Source organism: Lampetra fluviatilis, chromosome 50 (genome assembly GCF_964198595.1).
Source record: "Lampetra fluviatilis chromosome 50, kcLamFluv1.1, whole genome shotgun sequence".
Classification (NCBI taxonomy): Eukaryota; Metazoa; Chordata; class Hyperoartia; order Petromyzontiformes; family Petromyzontidae; genus Lampetra; species Lampetra fluviatilis.
The window spans coordinates 5,570,861-5,584,028 of NC_136324.1; the positions used below are offsets into that span (position 1 = coordinate 5,570,861).

A 13,168-nucleotide genomic window follows, 5' to 3' on the forward strand; every position below is an offset into this window, starting at 1 on the left:
AGAGGAGAGCGCCACGACCAAATCATCCCGAGTGCACCCAATCTCGTCAGCTCCACGGAAGCGAAGCAGATTTCATCCTAGTTTGTACTCGGATGGGACACTGTCTGGGGATACCAGGCGTTGTAGGCTTGGGCTACGATTAGGCCAGGACGTGAAGATTTGCTGCAACTGATTCTTGAATCCATCTGCGTGCGGCTTCGAGTGTTATACCCACGCATGCACAGGTTTTCTTCAGGTACTCTGGTCTCCTAGGAAATGAAATCAAACTTTCATTGTAAGAATTGCCTTAATGTCCCAGAGTTGCACGATCCTCCTGAAAAGGAGTCTTGGGACTCAGGGAGGCTTTCCTGGATAAACAAAGTGCATTATTGTTGACTATATCATTTCAACAGTACCGAGTAGCAGACACAAGTGTGGCTGCTTGAGGCGTGGATGCACCTGTGTGTTTGGACAGACACTTGGTCTTGGTGAGGAGACTCCGGTGGTGGCTCTAACCGTTGGCATGGCTGACCGAGACTGCGTTGATATGGCAATGCCGGAGGGTGCACGTTCGCTCGGTGGAGGTGCGGCTCTGTGTGGTTATGCTGGCCGTGTGTGGCTGTGGTAGCAGCACGCCACTGCGATGGACGCCGGGCAACGTCACCTTCAGCTGGTTGTTGAAGGCGTCGATGTCGTTCAACCGCTCGGCCGTCTCGGTCTCGACGGAGACCAGGGTCTCCCGCAGGCGGAGGCAAGCGGCCTCGCGCGCCAGCTGTGCCTTGTGCACCCCGGTGAAAGAGTCATCTGTATACGTGTGCGGGCGAAGGTGGCGGGACGGAGATGTCGCAATAAATCACCGCAAAACGCCTGGATGCTCTTACAATCCTGCGGAACCCGTCCCCGCGGTCCGTGCAGTCACAATGATATCAGACAAAACGGCCAGCGCACATCCGCCGGCCGTCCTCAGCGGTTCACTTCATAGGTCACCTGGTCCCAAGACTCTGGATTGTTCTTCATACCTCCTTGGCACATGGCACACTGGCCAGGCACTCACTCACAGGGGCTGGATATTTCTAACAATCTTTGAGGCACACCCATTAATGCAATGACAAAGATACACCGTATAACCTGTGACAAACTGTTGGGGAAAGTGGTGTTAGCGAGCACCTATGAAGGCCGGAACGTCACACGAGCGGGTGGGTGGCCTGCACAGTGTCTGGCCGTCTTTGTCTCCCCAATTGTGATGTTTACACAGGTACTCATTTAAGGCTAAGTCGACCTAGGGGAGGCCTAGAACTGGTTCAAATAATCGTCACTGGTGTCGGCCATGAGCTGGAATCGAACTCGGGTCGCCGGGAATGTAGAGCAGCGCACCAACTGTTGCATTACCGCTTCCCACATTTATACACAAACACACACTGATGTTAGCTGTGGCCCGGAATCAAACTGAGGTTGTAACGCAGCGGGCTAACTACGGCGCCACGACCACACACACACACACACAGCTCGGACATGAATACAAGTTGCACTCTCACCCCGATTGTGCTCTGTATGTCTCTGCTCAGCATTAACAGTTAAATTGTTGGTGCTCTTACTTGGAAGAATGCTTACAATGGTTGCAATACAATTTGGACAAAATGCAGATAGTTCGTTATTTCCTGCTCAAACGAGCATTAAGGCAGTGGGATCCTCTCCTGCTTCCATACCCAGTTCAGTGGTGGAGATTCCGCATGCCCTTGGCGACAGCGAGTCCATCCATCACTGTTGAATTTCCCACAAAGTGGTACTCATTTTAATTATCCCAGAGGAATGATGGGTTGCGTCAACCATACCCGGGATTTGAACTCCGACTGCGAGCTGCTCGCTCGACCGCCGAGCCACATGCCCACGTAAGAGTAAGTAATGCAGGGTGTTTAGAGACACGGCAGTTACCGTAAGTTTCACGTTAGTTTTCGATTTAAAGCTTTCGTGACTGCAGGGATTCATCTTCTTGATTCTTTCGGTAAAGTCACGTAGAAGGGAAGTAATAAAATAATAAAAATAAAACATAATAAAATAATTATCACGACGTTTCGAAGACGGCTGCTTGCGTTGTGGCCGAAACGTCGTGAGAATTATTTTACTATGTTTTATTTGTATTATTTTATTACTTCCTTTTATTATGTTTTATTTTTATTATTTTATTACTTCCCTTCTACGTGACTTTACCGAAAGAACCAAGAAGATTTCACGTTAGTCGTGCTCAAGTGAAAAGGAAGAAGTCAGTAGGGAACTCACTCTGAGTGTGGTTCTGCTGCACATGCTTCAGCTGCTCGCTCAGAGACTGCTTCTCTGGAACCAGGCGTGCCAACATTTGCTGATGCTCCTGCACTCGTACACAAGACAAAGACAAGGGTCCCCCGTATAGCCTCAACAGACTGTAGGAACGAGTGCTGTTAGCGAGTACCTATGAATGCCGGGACGTCACACGAGGGGGTGGGTGGCCAGCACCACGCCCGGCCGCCTTTGTCTCCCGAGTGGCGATGTTTACTCACCGCACCAGGTACTCATTTGAGGCCGATTCGACCTAGGGGCGGCCCAGGACTGGTTCAGATAATCATTACTGGTGTTGGCTGTGAGCGGGAATTGAACCCGGGTGGCCAGGTTTGTAACGCAACGTACACACACACATGCACACGCAAAATAAAGCTCCAGCTATAGCTTTAACATACACACACGCACAACCACTCACGCGCGTACGCAATTAGTCTGCTACTCTCAAAACCAGGCACGAGAGCTTCTGCGACATATGATATAATACTACACGAGGCCCACAATTGTAGCATCATCTGTTAATCTAAATATTTTTAGAGCACGCTTTTTTTTATTCCATATTTGATTTTCTGACAAATATTAAGAAACACAATCGTTCCAATTCTAAATACCCAATCCCACGAAAATGCTATTTTACAAAAGTTTTCCAGACAGCATGTTAATTACGTGATATCATACATTTACAAGTTAATGTATTTCTTGTATAACCAACAACTTGTGCATTATTAGCATCAGATATTGTGAAGTGAAGTAAACTGCAATTAAATAACTTCTAAGCCCTCACTATTGAGAATGGTAGTGCAATAACCCACAAAAACAATACAATAAAAATTCTAAACACAACTGCAAAGTCTTCTTGGTTCTTTCAGTAAAGTCACGTAGAAGGGAAATAATAAAATAATACAAATAAAACATTAAATAAAATAATTCTCACGACGTTTCGGCCACAACGCAAGCAGCCGTCACGTAGAAGGGAAATAATAAAATAATAAAAATAAAACATAATAAAATAATTCTCATGACGTTTCGGCCACAACACAAGCAGCCGTTGAGGACGGCTGCTTGCGTTGTGGCCGAAACGTCGTGAGAATTATTTCATTGTTTTATTTTTATTATTTTATTATTTCCCTTCTACGTGACTTTACCGAAAGAACCAAGAAGATGAATCCCTGCAGTCACGAAAGCTTTAAATCGAAATACAACTGCAAAGTTCCGGGAAACCGTTTTCGCGAGAATTATCTTGTCGCGACAAAAAAAAAAATATCGTGGCATCTCCGTTTGAGCGATGCTCAAAACGCGGGCGCGTGCCGCACACGTAGTCACCTGCAGCTGCTTCTGCAGCAACTCCAGCTGAGAGAGCTTGATCTCGCGCGCGCTGTTGGTTCGCTCCAGCTCCTGCCGCTCGATGGACAGCCGGGCGCGAACGTCCTGCAGCTTCCCGTCGAGCTGCTGCCGCTTGTCACCCTGGAAACGACGCGACAACTACACTGAGACAAAGCACTCAACCCAGGCAATGCAACTACGCTCCAACCAGGCAACGCAGGTGATGCCGAGAGGACACGGCGAGAAATGAAGCACCGAGCGCAAGCAAGAGAGCGCGCGTGTGTGCACGTGTACTTGCCACGGTCTCCAGCTGGAACTCCAGCGTCTTGCGTCGAGCCTTGAGGCCCACGATTGTCTCCTGCTCGCGGTTGCGTTGGTTGAGCAGCTCCTGCCGTCGCGTGCGCTCCCACTCCATCTGACGCTGCCGCTCCAGCTCCCGCTTGGCAGCCTCAACAGCGCGGGGTCCACAGCGACACGGGCAGCCGGCACACACGCACCACCACGAGCATCCCACTCAAGCCAACCGTGCGTGCATCACGTACCGGCGTCAGCTTCCTGTGCAGCTCTTTTCCACCAAACTCAGCACTGACGACGCACATGATTTCCCCTTTCCCCTACCCCTCCCTCCCCCTTCACTTTATTTCCCTGCTTCCTCACTCCTCTTCTCGTGTTTATTCACTAGACTGCTGGATATTATTTGGGATTCTGAGTAAGCTGCTTGTTCATAATGCAGCTGCCGAAGTGCTCACACGCACACCATTTCGCGAGCACATCACACAACTGCTCTCCCGTCTTCACATTGGCTACCAGTTAAGTTGAGCGGACTGCAAATTCTGCTGCTGACCTACAAGGCACTCAATGGGTTAGCCCCACAATATTTTCAGGAACTGATCAATCTTTATAAACCAGCAAGGTCCCCAAGATCTTTAGATCGCCTTTTTCTAAGTACTCCGAGGTCAAGGCTTTGCTCCTGGGGTGATGGGGCTTTTGAGTAATCCATAATAGAGGGTTTTTGGTTAGATCGCGTAAATATAAATGTGACGTTAAACCTGCCGCCACCCCAATTAGTAAGGTTGGTCACTGAAACAAAACAAGCCAATTATTTGCTGGTTCAGCACACCGCTGTGTTGGAGAGTAAACCCACAACATTTGCAATAAGAGTACAACGTTTCGCCGGTGATTACAACGAACATCAGGCGACAACCACAATTGGGGGAACACATATCAGGCCTCATCTGTTTTATCGCTGAAAACACGTTTGTTTTCAAATGGGCATGGAATCACTGCCCATCAGTGAGGAGCAGCTAATAATGAAACGCTGGGCATGTTAAAATCTGTTTTTTTCACAAGCACAGTTAATCCGTAACCCCGACCCATCTAAAGTTAACTGGGATAGTATTGAGCAACGAACAGCTGATGACTACGGTTGAGGTCTGGGCAAGGTGGAGGAAGGTCACAATGAGAGCTGCCAACATGGCAGACAAGGACCTCATCATCAGACTGGTCTCCATGACCAATTACTTGATAGAACCAAGCAGCCCAAACACACTCAACTTAAATTTCGATTTAAAGCTTTCGTGACTGCAGGGATTCATCTTCTTGGTTCTTTCGGTAAAGTCACGTAGAATGGAAATAATAAAATAATAAAAATAAAACATAATATTTTATGTTGTGAAAATGAACTACGAAGTTGAGTGTCTTCTTGGTTCTTTCGGTAAAGTCACGTAGAATGGAAATAAAAAAATATTTTAAAAAAGAAGACGCTCAACTTAGTAAGTTCATTTTCACAACATCGTAACAACACAACCACAGTTATCCCTCAGTCTAAGCCTGGCCTCCTACCTCCCTGCGCTCCACCTCCCTCCTCCTCTCCTCCTCCCTCTGTCGCTCCATCTCCCGCTGGCGCTCCAGCTGGCGCTCCAGCTCCGCCTGGCGGCGTCGTTCTTGCTGCTGGCGCTCGCGCTCCCTCCGCTCGTGCTCAGCGCGCTCCACGGCCAGCAGGCGTTCGCGCTCACGGCGCTGCGTCTCGGCCAACGCAGCACGCCTTCGCTCCAGCTCCTGGTTGCCCTTCTCAAAGTTCTCCCTCTTCTTGTCCTCAAATGTCACTTGGGGAGGGGGGGGGGGCGGAGGAGGAGCAGCAGCAGCAGAATTACGCGAGTTCACAGATCTAAAGGCGGGGCCCCCCACACACCACCTGAGCGATCAGTCGCGCCGTCCAAATCACTCTCGAAATCGTGCAACTTAAATAGCTGCTTATACGTCCGTGTCTTTGGTCGTAGAGATGTTTCGCAGACGAGCAAGTCAGTTGCATGCAACCAAGTTGGGTAACCGATTGCTCAGGTGTAGACCTGCCTAAAGGCGACTTAAACGTCCTGGGTTGGCTGGGACAATCCCAGTGATTTCAGAATAGCTGTCGAATTGTTGTCAAGCTTTTTGTGCAAAATCTGAAATGTATCCGTAAAAGTCGGGATACATTTCAGTTTTAAATTTTGCATGGCCTCGTGTTTCTCACTTGCTCACTTTGACTCATGATAGGGACAAAGGGCGAAGCAGCCTGAGCAGTGGGCGGGGCTGGTGGAGTGAGTGGGGCCTATCAGCAGTGAGCGGGACCAACATTCGAAGTTTAAATTCATCTTAGGGGCCGTCCATAAATGACGCCACGCGATTTTGGACGATTTTTGACCCCCCACCCCTTCGTCACACGGCATCATAAAAAGTCAGACCCCCCCTCAAATGACATTACACAGCTCTGCCCCCCCCCCCCAAATCACTTAAAACTATTGTCATTGTAGTGCGTATTTAATGTGGCGCTGCACTCTGATGTTGTAGGAGAAAACATTTATTAAAAAGTCTATTGAATTAAGTAGAACGTGTTGTCTATATTTATTTAAAGTTGCGCATTTTGATGCGACGTCACATTTCTCAAACCCCCCCCCTCGTCACACATCGTCACAAATGTCTGACCCCCCCCCCCACCCCCAGGTGCGTGACGTCATTTATGATCCCATTTAGCTGGTTGCCCAGTTATTTTGCAAGGGAGATCGATGGTGCGTGAGCACAGAAGCAACAACACAAAGGCAAGAACATCAATTTTGCCGAGTTGTGCTCCAGGTCCCGGAGCTCGTTAAAAAAGTGATAGATGCATCATGAAATGATCTAATACACATCACAACCAGAACACTGAAACAAACACCAATCCCCTGGCTCCCTATTTTGTGCAAACACTGCCACCAAATATCCACGGAAACATGCAAACTGTGAAGGAGTTTACACGTTTTATTGCCACGACAACCTACCCATCAACCAAGACCTCAACAACGTTCCTCACCGCCTACTCAAACCACCCTTCTAGGATCGTGCTGTCAACATCCTAGAGTTCTAGATTTGAAGTTTTTGTGACTGCAAGGGTCCCTACTCTTTGGAAAAAACCAAAGAGTAAACATCCTAGAGTCTCACCTAGATCCGGAAAAACGCCGGTGAACAGAGTAGAACAACACGGATGCCAAGAAAAAACGAAGACAAATGGTGTAACCACGAGCCGCATCAAAACATCAAAAGACTCATGTGCGCATCTCATCTCATGATTGGAAAATCAACGACAAGCCACAGTGCAACTGGCTATGAAACCCAATCTGTGGACGATATATTAAACCACTGTCGTCTTCAACGCAATAGCAAAACTGCACAAACCCTCCCCTGAATCCCTCTCGTGGCTATCAGATTTCGACATCGGCATTTAGCTCCGAAACATTTTGCCACATGCAAGAATGGAACTGAGTGGGCGGGGGAAACGGCAGAAGTTGCGTGCAGGTTGCAGGTACCAGGTAGTTTTTTCTCCGGTTCCTCTTCGGCAACCTCCTCTGGAGGTTTCTGTTCGAGGAGCGACACGGAAACGCCGCCGCTGCTGCTGCTGCCTGCAGAGAGGGAACTTCCAGTGCGCGAACGCCTGCATGCGACGCAAGGTGACACACGATGATACACGGTGACACGGTACAGCGAGTTAAGAAATCTCGTTCTAGATTTGAAGCTTTCTCGTGACTGCAAGGATTCATACTCTTAGGTTTTGTCGGTAAAGTCACGTAGGTAAAAGAGACCAAGGTGCTCTGCAAACCCTCTGGCTACCATCAAAGGTTTGTACACGAAGCCATCCAGGTATACAAACACAGACATAATTTCAACCGTGATGATGGGTACAAACTGAGTAATCATTGGAAAGATGTTATTAACGATGCAAAAAAGATTTAACTACACATTTTGGACCATCTTATTTGGCAGGTACTATTCTACTTTACCGAGTGTTGACATCCCCAGCGTTTAACAGTACTCTCCTTTTTGTATTTGGATTGTCAACCAACACTGGGTAAAACAACATGTGCACCTGTTGTTCTCTTGTAGCATGTTGGCTACCACATTCAGATACGCCCCTCCCCCCTTAACTTGTATTTTGGAACCTCAGCCTCACTTGATACAGTAAATCTAGCTGTGACGGTCCCACCTGATGACGGAGACTTGTGTTGCCTCCGAAACGTCGTGATTTCTAATTTTATTTCTGTTATTATTTATTTTATTTATATTTTATTATTTATTTTTACCTACGTGACTTTACCGAAAAAACCTAAGAGTAAGAAATCTCGTGGCATGATCCAAAATGTCTCGTGTGGAACGGCACTGATGTTTAAGTCCTCGTTCCGGTATGTGGTTTAACTGTCTGACACAGAACATCGAGTCTGTCTGTGCGGTGGTGTCTGCTGTACTGCAACACACCTGAACGAGGGAGGCATTAGGTCAGCGGTGAGGGCGGCAGGCAACGGCTGTCCAGACAGTGCCATATCAATGAGATGCATGGCCAAGATGAACTCCTCAGCCGTTAGCTTGCCATCTTGGTCGATGTCAGAGAGACCCCTGCACACAACCAAAAAGACACACACGTGGCATTAAAGCTCAGGTTTTGGTGCCTTCACGGTCATAGGAACCACACAATTGTACACAAAAATAAAAGAGAATGGGAGAAGCACCCGGGGTAGAGCCGGGTGAGGGATCCTCACCAGATGGCGGCGAGCTGCGGCTGCGTGAGGTGGGACTGCATGAGGATGTTTCTGGCCTGTGGCCCTGCACAGCCGACACATGGGAGCCATTAAAAACACGCACACTACACAAAGACACACACACCACTAGGCATACACAGGTCATCAGAAACACAGCAACTGCAACACTATCTGCACCACTTACTACTACCACTAGCAAGATCACCATCAGCACCGCTACCAGCATCACCAGACACACACCACCAGCGTCACAAGCCACACACAGGCCTCCAAGAAAACACACACTACTAGACACACACACACACATACACCACCAGGCACACGACAAGCTGTCAAATTCAACACACAAACGAGGATGTATAAATTCCGTTTCTTAAACTCTCACAGGATTGTCAAGATGCATCGCATTGTGAGGCACCTGTCAGGAAGCCGCTCATGGTCTTGTCGTGGCTGTTGAAGAGCTGTCGGTACTTGAGGCGAGATGACTGTGGGACAGCCCAGTCAGCCGCCCTGCAAAAAATACAAAGATCCCCCGTATAGCCTCAACAGACTGTTGGGGCAAGTGCTGTTCGCGGGCACCTAACAGGGCCGACACAGCACACGAGGGGGTGGGTGGCCAGCACCACTCCCAGCCACCTTTGTCTCATGAGTGGCGATGTTTACCCACTGCACTAGGTACTCATTTGAGGCTAAGTCGACCTAGGGGAGGCCCAAGACTGGTTCAGGAATCGAATTCGCGATCCTGGTTTTGTGGCGCAGCGCGTTAATTGCTGCACTACCGCACCCCACAATAAGGTACAAAGACAAAGATCCCCCATATAGCCTTAACAGACTGTAGGGACAAGTGCTATTAGCGAGCACTTATGAAAGCCGACACGGCACACGAGGGGGTGGGTGGCCAGCACCACGCCCGGCCGCCTTTGTCTTCCTACTGCCAATGTTTACACACCACACCAGGTACTCATTTGAGGCTGAGTCGATAATTAGGGACACCCACGCAAGCACGCAATATTGTACAGAGGTGCAGAATAACACCATACATTGAACATACACACCAACGCATAACAGGATACACCAACACACACACCAACACAAAATTAGGTAAACACACGTCAACACATACCACACATAGAACACACATACCAACACACGTGACATACCAGTACGTTTCGATTTAAAGCTTTCGTGACTGCAGGGATTCATCTTCTTGGTTCTTAATAAAAATAAAACATAATATAATTCTCACGACGTTTCGTCCACAACGCAAGCAGCCGGAAAGACAGCTGTCTTTCCGACAGACCTGTTCTTCACCTGAGGATGGCTGCTTGCGTTGTGGCCGAAACGTCGTGAGAATTATTTTATTATGTTTTATTTTTATTATTTTATTATTTCCCTTCTACGTTACTTTACCGAAAGAACCAAGAAGATGAATACCAGTACGTGACAACACAAACCACAAACAAACAGATACATGACAACACACTGCGACATATTGGTGACCGGCACTGTGATGCATTGCTACACCAGCGCTCGCTCGCCTGGGCCAAGGTGCTTACATGGTGGCTTCAGCCGACAGCGCTTTCTGCATTTGAATGGGACCAACCCCAGGCCCAACTCCTGCTCCAGGTCGGCCGAATGTGGAACCTAAGGGTAGCGTGGCACCTGAAAGAGGAGATCCCACACCGCAGGAATGTCCTGCATTAACGTCATTATCACAAACAGCCCCAAATATTTCACTGCTGTTGGGGGGGGGGGGGATTAATGAGTCAACGTACATTATACGTGCGCATTATGCGAGCCCTTTGATCGTGTCCTTTCTGTCCATTGTGTATTAAAATAGCCCCCCCCCCCCCACTTTGCGCAAGAGCGCAGAAGTGTGGTTACCACATCCACGCCTCTATATAAGGAACGAAACAGGTGGACTTCTCCACAAATCTGGCTGTCGCCTGATGAAGCTAGTTGTAATTACTAGCGAAACGTCGTACTCAGATTGTAAATGTTGTGGCTTGGCTCTCCAACACACCGGTGTGCTGTACTAGTGACGAATGGTCCACGTTCTGTTTACGTGACAACCCTAACTAGTTGGCTGTGTCGGGAGGTGGCGGGTTTTAACGACACATTGAAATATTTATGCGCTCTAACCCAAAAAGGCCTACGTGTTAAACTGCATGGAGCATGCTCGCTGGATAGATCTAGCTTCTGAACCTATCCAGATTCTCACCGCTTAAACAAAATGCTGCTTTGCTGTTAAACACGGGGCCAGAAATGCCTGCCTAGGCTGGTGTACTGAAAACACGTTTAATTTTGAGGCATGTTTTGCTTATGTATCTGTTACATATGACCCTCCGTGATGGCTTAAAACAAACTACACAGAGGGCTTAAGTTTGCCCGAGTCTGTCTGGGGCCAGCGACCCAGAATATATATCCTCACGCGACGCACCAGATCGAGCATCGTTTTTGTTATGCACGTGGCTATGACTCAATGACTCACGTACACTTACTTCAGACCCACAAAATATTGAGTGAGAAATCAGACCCGGGTTATACACACACATCGCTGCATGTAATCAATCTTACACCCCCCCCCCCCCACACCTCTCTCTCTCTCCTTCACACTGCTTTTTGCAAATGGGAAAGTTGGTAACTCTAGATTTGAAGCTTTCGTGACTGCAAGGATTCATACTCTTGGGTTTTGTCGGTAAAGTCACGTAGGTAAGTGATACGTAGGTATCACTTGATGCTGTAATTTTAGCTGTGACGGTCCCACCTGATGACGGAGACTTGTGTTGCCTCCGAAACGTCGTGGTTTATTATTTTATTTCTATTGTTACTTTTAGTAATTTTAAGTTTTACCTACGTGACTTTACCGAAAAAAACCTAAGAGTATAAAGTTGGTAACCTTTAGAATGCATGTGCCATGCTAGCACGTCACAAAAGTGTTGCCCCCATTGCACGCGGGGGACACCGGTATAACCCGTAACGGACCAGTGACAAGAGATCCACGCGTAGCCTACACAAGCTGCCAGGGCAAGCGCTGTTAATCGCGCCACGGAGGCGAGATGTTAACTACCCCGCCTGGTATACAGGAGGTTGTGCGTTCGATCCCGACACTGACGCCTGCTGCTGTATATTTGGAGTTGGAATATTTCTCTCCCCGTGGTCGTGTGGATCATCCGGATTTCCGCTCCACATTTAGAATGAACATCGCGCGTTTATAGTATTTACAGTATTTGGCCGCCGTAAATTTCCACGTAATGAACACACACGCGTACGCGAAAGTATCGTGACACGCACCAGTCGTAGGGAAGGGCTGCATCAAGCCCTGCACACCGTTGGCCATCGGTGCAGGAATTCCCACAGTGCTCAGCGGCGGCGTCAAGGAAGACGGCGCCACGCCCGCGAGGGACCCTCCCGCCAACGCGCTCCCCAGGGAGCCCCCCACCCCGAGCAGAGGGGCCCCGCCGACAAGAGGCCCGAAGGGGGAGCGCTGCAGGATGGCAGGTGGCAGCACCGCGGGGAGCGCGTGGCCGTGGAGACGCATCTTGATGAGTTTCATGGCGATGGAAAACTCCTGGGCGTCCATACGACCGTCGCCATTCAAGTCCGCCAGCGCCCTGCAAGAGCACAGCAAATCAGCCTCCCCGCCGCACAAGTTCCCTCCACATACATACACGCTCGCCGCTGCCACGACCGCAGGCGGCGACGGCAGGGGTGATTTGCAGGCAGCCAAATGTGATTGTGACCGTGGGATCGGTCCTCCCATGTTACATCATGACACCATGTCTATGCCTCATCCACTTGGGCGTCACTGCTGCTGCTGATGTCAAATATAACACCTTCACAATTTTTGCTCTTTTGTGTCTGTGGCCCGAAACGTAGGGAAGTGATGTCAAGTGGCATGCAAGACACAATAGGAGAGGAAAAAAGGAATCCTTCTGGCAATTCCAGATAAAATAAAATGGCTTTAACCAACTCAACATTTATCCACTCCATGATACAAACAATGCGTGGACCGATCCTATGGTCACAACCTTGCCTTTTTCTGTCCAGAAATCAGCTTTTGAGTGTTTACTATTGCCCTTACTTGTTTCTAGCAAACACTTTATTCAAAAAATTGCATGACATTTGTTTGAGACAGAAGGTAAATGATTGATCGATGCTCACCATATTTGTGCAAGGATGGGTGCAGGAAGCCCCGACTGCAGAAAGAAGCTTCGTGCCTGCTCACCTTCAAAGACAATCGTGGACACAATGACATTGAAGCACGTTAAACACCCGTGCTTTCAAGCAGAGTTTCTATCCAGTGTCATCCTCATGACTGACGGTCGGTGCCCATGACAGATGCCGTCGTTCACGATCTTCAGCGTCCCTCATTGAGAGATCCATCTGACTGCTCACATTGTGCCACCATACTGATCTGTTTCATTCCCCACGTACAATATATTGCAGATTGCTTCGCCATATCTCCAGCTGTGACCTTCTTAGGTTATGTCCCATGTATACCACCT

At 48.6% G+C, this 13,168-nt stretch overlaps 1 protein-coding gene across 3 annotated transcripts in view; it reads right to left on the reverse strand.

Annotated features, from left to right (window-relative positions):
• Window positions 1-13,168, reverse strand: part of ITSN1 (intersectin 1) — a 63,057-nt gene that overhangs the window by 36,805 nt on the left and 13,084 nt on the right. For all 3 annotated transcript variants that reach the window (XM_078878312.1, XM_078878313.1, XM_078878311.1), the window contains exons 4-15: window positions 12,825-12,888; window positions 11,955-12,274; window positions 10,217-10,322; window positions 9,079-9,170; window positions 8,661-8,724; window positions 8,380-8,517; window positions 7,437-7,561; window positions 5,458-5,720; window positions 3,914-4,063; window positions 3,616-3,756; window positions 2,257-2,344; window positions 644-783 (exon numbers count right to left, since the gene is read on the reverse strand). In XM_078878312.1, coding sequence (XP_078734438.1) covers window positions 644-783; window positions 2,257-2,344; window positions 3,616-3,756; window positions 3,914-4,063; window positions 5,458-5,720; window positions 7,437-7,561; window positions 8,380-8,517; window positions 8,661-8,724; window positions 9,079-9,170; window positions 10,217-10,322; window positions 11,955-12,274; window positions 12,825-12,888 — 1,691 coding nt within the window. The remainder of the gene's footprint in view (window positions 1-643; window positions 784-2,256; window positions 2,345-3,615; window positions 3,757-3,913; window positions 4,064-5,457; window positions 5,721-7,436; window positions 7,562-8,379; window positions 8,518-8,660; window positions 8,725-9,078; window positions 9,171-10,216; window positions 10,323-11,954; window positions 12,275-12,824; window positions 12,889-13,168) is intronic.